At 45.9% G+C, this 8,444-nt stretch overlaps 1 protein-coding gene across 1 annotated transcript; it reads left to right on the forward strand.

The window, feature by feature from the left end:
• Nucleotides 1–652: 652 nt before the first annotated feature.
• On the forward strand, nucleotides 653–6,786 carry LOC124777506 (MAGE-like protein 2). The gene is made up of 2 exons (XM_047252949.1): nucleotides 653–709; nucleotides 6,195–6,786. The coding sequence occupies exons 1-2, from the start codon at nucleotides 698–700 to the stop codon at nucleotides 6,645–6,647; spliced, it is 465 nt and encodes a 154-aa protein (XP_047108905.1). The 5' UTR covers nucleotides 653–697; the 3' UTR covers nucleotides 6,648–6,786.
• Nucleotides 6,787–8,444: the final 1,658 nt, after the last annotated feature.

The raw sequence follows: 8,444 nt of genomic DNA on the forward strand, positions 1-8,444 counted from the left end.
TTTCTTCCTGCTCAAATCAAGAGGGAGATGAAGCGACATAAATTCATGAACCATCCAGAAAACGGCTAAGATCTCGTCGTGCGTAATGGGGCAATTCCTTTCAGATCAGGACGAATGAAGCCAACTGAACGATTCGAAGCTATTTTGTCGTAAGATATTTTTATTTATCCCGACGGAAAAGGTATTTAATTGCCGACACTAGCTGCGAAGGCGAGAGAGAAGGACGCCCTTCATTCCGGAGAGCACCGAGAGAAGTGTTTCGCGTTTCTCCCGCCCTTTCACCGCTCGCTCCCGTTCGCCGGCTGCCGCGGCCGCTGTCGCACGGCCCTTCAGTGCGCAATATTACCGCCGGAAGTCGATAATAGACGGAGGCACGTGGAGAGGCCCTTCTGGCCCTGGGCGCCCTGCCACGACGCACCGCGCCGAGCCGGGAAGTCGCTCTTCTTGCGGGTGTCGGTCTCAGGACGCACTGCGCGAGGAAAGCGGCGCTGCGCAGAGAGCGAGCCCACCTCCCCCGCCGCAACAATGACGGAGCGCCGACCGAGTGAAGGTGAGGCGAACTGCCGTGGCGCGGTGAAAGTCGCGCCGCCCGCCGCTCGGTGGCTGGCTATAAGAGCCGGCGCCGCCGAGCAGAGGCATCCAGAGGTGCACCAGCTCCATCCGCAGCAACAGTAGCAGCACTTCCAGCACCAGCAGCATGCACCAGAAGGTCAGTCCCGCAACACGATGCACAATCTGCTATACACTACGTCAGTAATCACAGATGGGAAAACTGATATCTTCATTTGAGAGGAACTGATTTCTCTACTAAGTTTTATTTCATATTATATCTTTAAATATTCAACATACGTCACTGTCTTTTTCCTACCAACCTGTGATAAGAAATAAATTATAAATGTAACCTTTCTCGGGAAATACATCTTCCTTTTCTTTGATGCACAATTTATTGATCGTGTTGACTACATTCGTTTGGCACATCTTAAAGCTTCAGAAACAGTCTTTCACTCTGATGCAGACTTAGAGTTATTTTGAAACTTCTGCATCTACATCCACTTTATATTTTGCAAGCCACCATAGTTGTGTTGCGGGGCGTAGTTCGTGTACCAAGTCAGCATAGGTGTGTGGCTGGGGTACTTTGTGTGCCAGTGTAACCACCCCATTTTTCTGTTCCAGTCGCGTACGATACGCGGAATGAACGATTTCTGGTAAGCCTCCGTGTGGGTTCTAATCTCTGATTTCATCTAGACGGTCTTTCGTGAGAGAATTGCTGGAAAAAGCAATGTATTCGTTGAGTCTTCTAGAAACTCAGGCTCTCGGAACTTTAACAATACATCGTACAGTGATCCGCAACTCTCGTCCCTCCCCTCTCTGACAGCGTCGGCCATTGAAGTTGGCTGAGTGTCGCCGTAGCATTTTGACGCTTACTATATGAACCTGTAACGAAACACTCTCCTCTCCTTAGGGTCTTCTCTATTTTCGTCTTACTTAATATGGATACTATAGTGACGAGCAATATTCAGGTACTGGTCGAACGAGTGATTTTGTAAGCTACTTCCGTTGTTGATGAACTACACTTCCTTAGGATTCTTCCAATGAATTCAGTCGTGACCTTCTGTAAGCAATGTCCATATCGACATGGGTAGCCCAACGCATATCCACAGCTTGTCTTACAGCTGGGATAAGAGCATTGCGATCAAAATGCAGGGATACGCTATCGAGTTCTTTAATCTGTCTGGAATTATCATAGTTGATGGATGCAAATAGCAGCCGCAATCAAACCTAAGTCGAATCTTCCTTTGCTACAGTTTCGGCGCTTCAATTGAAGCGTTTCCTGAGAAGGGAGGGCTCACTTTAAACTTGTTTCATCCGTAGTAAGTTATCATCGTAAGGCCGTTCATACTAACACATCTACTTAGCTATGATGTAAAGTTTATAAGTCAACATTTAATTCACTGTGAGAGGTAAATTTTTAACTAATTAATCGACGTCCTGTGAATCAGTAAATACTGTGACTGTCTGCAATTTCAAATGCATTACCACACAGAACAGTGTAGAATCAAGGACGCTGTTTCAACACACCATATATGATGCTGGGAGGATGACGATAGAAGGGAGTGTAGTACACTGTATACATATTCCTGTGTTTCAAGTATGTCGCTTTTTGGGCACCTTACAATCTCTGCATATGAACCGGTTAATCGGTACTATTGATCAATTGATGAGACTGCTCTGTGATTGATGGCGTACTTGCAATTCATTGTGAAGTCGAAATTCAGCACTCAGAAAACATACAATTTTTATTTAATACACGTCGCTCTTGTAGGGAAAGTGACTTTAATTTATATGGTGTTAGTCATGCGTCTCAGTAGCTGACAGCGTAAGCGTCGGTCACTCGGTGTTCAACTGTCAGTCGATAATAGGATTGTCGCTGCTTTCATTCTCGCAACATCAAGTTCAGAATACATGTTTAAAAGTGAACCCCCACACAATGGCTCTGTAACTCAATTCGAAGGTCGTAAGAAGATAAGGGCAATACCATTTCCAAACAACTACGCCTAGTGCAGGAGTATGAAGTTCAAGCGAGCTTTGGGCGGTGGATAATTCTTTGGGACATGAAGCTGTCTTGTTGACTGGTTGAACAACTTAGGAAAAAGCTTTTCCATTTTTTAATAGGACGGTTTATCGATTGAAAGTGTGAGTGGATTAATGGGAAATGTGTTGTCAGAACGTAACGGAACTATCCGAAATCCTTGATCGGGCCTGCAAAAAAGACAAGTTCCTGAGCTGTATCTGATGGTGTTGATACTGTTCGCCTTTTCAAACAGGTAAATGAAGATAAATTTGATGTAATCTGGACAGAAGCTGCGTGATATGGCTATTCACACTACTGGCCAATGAAATTCCAAAGTAAAGAAGGACAACAAAAAACGGAAGTTTTCTTATTGAGGATATACAATACTGTAGAACTAATGCATGACTGAATTTGTAAGTCAAATGGGAGTTTACAGGGTGAGAGACTCTGCACATAGAGATACTATCTGTAGCAGCAACAACGGGTCTGACATAGTAGGGCATCGAGTGGAACTGAGCTTCGAGTAAAAATGCGACGAGTACATCATGCCGTGCTGCTTCAGGTTTCTGGAAGAGTTTATTAATCGCAATGACTGCCACGTGAGGGTGTGCAAGTACCAGTGACTGCCTATTCAGTGAGAGAGAAATCTGTAGAACACGCTCGCCAGGCCGTCGAACATCCTCTTTGTATAGGTATGTCAGGACGAGGCAACATGAGGTCTTACCTTATTTTGTTGAGAGACAACTGTGCGGAGATCTCTGACTTAGGACACAGCCATCGGGATTGACATCTCAGAAATGTAACAACAGCTGTCCAATTTACCAGCTACACGAGTCGGAGATGATCGTACTGCGCATGCCATCGCATCCCATACCATCAAGACAGCAACTGGATCGGTATAAGAATTACGAATACACTCTGGTAAGGTTCGTTTCCTTCAGAGTGTCCACATAAGAATACGCCCATCGTGGCACTGTACACAGAACAGGGATACACGAAGTCGACTGTCTCCTAGGGAGCACTACTGTCGGCGGGCCTTTCGTATTAAGGGAGCTGCAATCGTAGACCACAGCCTCCATAGGCCACAGTCGAATTCTGACACGTGTTAGATCTCCGCGCTTCTTATACGAGCCATACCTTTATACAAGCAATCAACACTCAAATGCTATTGCTAAATGTATAACCCGCTGAATAATCTCTTCGTTACCTCCATATTTCACCAAAGATTATGTTTTAAACTCAGGTGTTCCGGTCTCTATCCCCTTACTAGTTCTGTCCTTCGAGTCGGATAATAATCCATTTCTTGTGGCAAATGTACATTCTATCGTTCTATGAACAAGTTTATTTCTTTCCATCCCATTTTCTTGTATTGTGTCACTAACTAAAAAGTTTTTGAAATCTGGTCTTATTGTTTCATTAATTATTTTATTACAGCCCCTTACGTATCACATGAACTTCATCTCTGTTGCCTATATACATGAGTTCTCTTTTTTTGTTATTGTCCATGATTCAGAACAATATACCTGTGGTTCTGATTAAACATTCTTTATTTAACACGTTTTAGCACCGAAACTAATCACCGTAAGAGTACCAAAGTTGGTAGCATTAATGTCAAGAACATGGGGAAGAGAAATAATGCAGCATCGATTCAATTGAAACACTTTTGATGTGCATCTGCTGTACGCCAGAACCATTTCATATCGGTGCAATTACTGCTACAAAAGGGGCTCAGTGTGGCGCCCATCAGTGTCCAGAAGGATCTGAAAGCGCAGAATTGCATTCTGCACAGCAGAATGAAGCATGTAGTGACCCATGTCCGTAGGTATTCTGGCTGCCTCTCTTGATATGCTGTGCTTCAGATCACCACATGTGTGAATACTACCTGCCCTTCAGGTAGCCCCACAATAATAAATCACAGGGAGTGAAATCAGGTGATCGTGCCGGCCAAACATTTGTAAACGGTAGACTGATAATTCGATCGTTTCCGAATGTGTTTCGGCGAAGCCGATGAACTTCACCAGTGACGTGCGGTGTGGCCTCATATTAAATGGAAACAGTTGAGTTCAATGCACCTCTCTCCTGTAGGGCGAAATAATGCTGGTCGGTCACACTCCGTGTCTTTGGTCCTTGAGGCCAATCTGTTCAAAAAAGAATGGGCCAGTGATGAACGTAGCCCTGAAGCCACACCATACTGCGACGCGTATACTACACAGAGGAAGTCCATGCACAGTGACTGGAGGTGAAGATACCCAAACTCGGCTATTCTGTGCGTTCATCTCACCCATGAGAGAAAAATGAGATACGTCTGTCCTTAGGATGGTCCAGAGCGCGCCCTCGTCAACTTCAACCCTTGCGAGAAAGTGAAGAGCGAAGTGCAGACTTCGTTGCGCGTCCTGTGGTGTAAGGTGCTGTACGATATGGGTCCTTTACGGATACCATTTGAGAATGGTTCGAAGCACCTTCCGTACAGTAGACCACGGGGTGTTCACCTTTCGTGACACAGCATGAGCACTGTCTGACGATCGGGAATTGCGCGCAGCATTTTCTGCCAGAACTATTTCATCAACCACATATGGTGCATCCTGTCGTCGGCCTCTTCCTGCAGCGACGCCCAGTTATCCAGTTGATTCGAACTTATTTGTCATGCTTCGCGAATTGGAGATGGAGGACCGCTCCGTAATCGTTATAGCCGACGATATCCTCTAAGTGCAGCTGCAGCATTACTGTTGTTTTGATAACAGAGCTTCACGAATAATACCGTGCTTCTTTTATCCAAACTAATGTTGACACGTCAAGAAGTGCTCTGCGACTGGTCACGTGTGTGAGACTTTGACTCACGATGACTGATCACGGCACCAGGTGGCCATAGTTGGAACTGGACGGTAGTGGTGCGAGGCATGGAATCATGCACTCCATACTCAGCTGATTAATGCTTCCAAGAATGAAATTTTCACTCTACAGCGGAGTGTGCGGCAATATGAACTTCCTGGCAGATTAAAACTGTGTGCCGGACCGAGACTCGAACTCGGGACCTTTGCCTTTCGCGGGCAAGTGCTCTACGAACTGAGCTACCCTAGCACGACTCACGCCCCGTCCTCATAGAATTACTTCCGCCAGTACCTCGTCTCATACCTTCCAAACTTTACAGAAGCTCTCCAGCGAACCTTGCAGAAGTAGCACTCCTGAAAGAAAAGATACTGCGGGGACATGGCTTAGCCACAGCCTGGGAGACGTTTCTAGAATGAAATTTTCACTCTACAGCGGAATGTGCGCTGATATGATTCGTGGAAGGGTGGCTTACTTCGTACAGCACTTGTCCGCGAAAGGCGAAGGTCCCGAGTTCGAGTCTCGGTCGGGCACACAATTTTAATCTGCCAGGAAGTTTCTATGCTACCAAGTTTCGTACCAGTACGGTAATTACTTTCCGTGATATAATGTATTAAATAGGGAAAGTTTAATTATAACCACCCAGTACAAGAGAAGATACTGCCATAGTTTTATAGAATTTCGTTCGTGATTGTTTTCCTCCCCCAAAGTTCTTCCAGTTGTTCCTCGTATGTAGACTGCGGCGGCGTTGTTCCCGTACTGTCGTAGTGAGAGGGCGCGGTGACTCGTGTTGCAGGCGTGGTCTAGAGCAGCAGTGCTGGCCTGGGTGGCGGTGGCGGCGTGCGTCGCGGCGCCCGGCATCGAAGAGGACCACGACGATGGCGGCGGCTACGGCGGCTACGACCACGGCGGCTACGACCACGGCGGCGGCCACGTCAAGATAGTGAAGGTGACGGTGCCGCACCCGGTGCCGGTCGAGGTGCCGCACCCGGTGCCCGTGGCGGTGCCGCAGTCGTACCCGCTGCACATCAAGGTGCCGCAGTTCATCGAGGTGCCCGACGTGCACAACGAGCAGGTGACGGTGGAGAAGCCGGTGGCGGTGCCCGTCGAGAAGATCGTGCCCTTCCCCGTGGAGCGGCCGGTGCCCGTGCACATCGAGAAGCAGGTGCCCGTGCCCGTGCCCAAGCCCTACCCCGTCAAGGTGCCCATCGTCAAGACCATACACCACTACGTCAAGCACAAGTGGTAGGCCTCACGCGTCCCCCCTCCCTGCACTCATCATCCTGCTTTGACCAGTTCCTCATTGTTTTCTCTCATTTTTGTTAACTAGTTCTAGTTTTTTTATACTGCATCACCACAATTTTGTAATAAAATGATTTTCATAGAAACTTGTGTTAATTATTTGTATTACGCCATATGAGTAAGTGGAATGAATTTCGACTTGCAATTACCATAACAAACCACTAAAAATATACAACACGAAAAGATACATCTTAGAAGGCCCAAGAGATGGTGTGAATAAGGCTAACTCACGAAAGTGGAACAGGTGGCTCAACTAACAATTAAAGTGACGATGGGAAAGGGGATGTTGGTAATGATTAAGATTATGGTGATGTCTACCAACTCAATAAACTGCATTTTTCACCTCACTGTGGGTGGCGGAGGACTCTTCTTTTATCACTATGATCTGCCCCTTTTCTTTTCTGATTAGCGAATAGAGCATGCGGTAATCCATTCTCACTACTTCCCCATAGGAGCTCAAGTTACTCACCATTTACAGGCACAGATAGTCGAGAGATGTATGTGAAATGAAAGGATCTTTTGAAGCAAGGTGCTACAGCAGAATTCTGTAGATTAGATGGGTAAATGAGGAAGTTGGCGAAGAGGTTGTGATGTGAAAGAGGGAGCAAATAAACTTATGGCACACACTGACTTAGAGTAAGAAGTGGTTGCTAGAAAAAAAAAAATGAGGCATCACAGAGAAGCTAATTTGGTAATAGAGTCAAGTGTTGCGTAATAGAAACTATAGACACGGACCTAGGCTTGATAAAGTATGAATATGTAACTAAGTGGATGTAGGTAGTAGTTGTTATGAAGAAGTGAAGGTAATCGGAGAGGGTAAACCAGTGCCGAAAATTTGTAGAATAACAACCAAAAACAGGAAGAGGAGGAGATTTGTGTTCAACGACGCGCCTACAGCGAGGTCATTAGAGACTGAGCACGAGCTCGTGTTAGGGAGGGAAATCGGCCGTGTCGTTTCAAAGGAACTATCCTGGCATTTGCCTGACGCGATTTGGGGAAATCATGAAGAACCTAAATCAGGATGGCCGAATCGTTATCTTTCTGAATGCGCCACCTCGCTCAGTAACAACCAAAAACAGCATCAGCAACGGGAACAAGGGTGTAAAAGGAACTACAGTACTGACTCAGTATCCTCAGACATTACGCTGTCAGAATTTTAACAGTAATCTAGATGAGGAGCGGAAGTCTTGGAGAATAATTTCTACACTCTATTATGTTGTACATTTTGCTAACAAAACTAGGAATCTGTAGGAAATTGCTGAGTACACCATCTTGACCGAATGGCACTGCCAAATATATGAACTCTTAGACACCGTGTCTAATAGTGTATTCTAATACAACAACATGCCATCTTAGGCAATTTATAACACTGAAAACACTTGATAATGGCACTTTGAAGCCGAAATCATGATTGTGTAAGTGTAAATGTAATACTGTACATAAACAACTCTCTAATGGCGGTACTGGCTTTAAAGAAATATATTATGACTGTAGCCCCGCATTACGAAAAAATCATTGAATATCTTATTCGCCGTTTCACTTGCCGAGTAGTAGGCTTCAATTCGTAAAAAGTGGTGGCGGAGAGAAAATGTAAATGTACTATACAATCTGTATGTACGAACTGCGCACGTCACGCGGGGTTAGCCGAGCGGTCAAAGGCGCTGCAGTCACGGACTGTGAGGCTGGTCCCGGCGGAGGTTCGAGTCCTCCCTCGGGCATGGGTGTGTGTGTTTGTCCTTAGGAT

This window comes from Schistocerca piceifrons, chromosome 2 (genome assembly GCF_021461385.2).
Source record: "Schistocerca piceifrons isolate TAMUIC-IGC-003096 chromosome 2, iqSchPice1.1, whole genome shotgun sequence".
Taxonomy (NCBI): Eukaryota; Metazoa; Arthropoda; class Insecta; order Orthoptera; family Acrididae; genus Schistocerca; species Schistocerca piceifrons.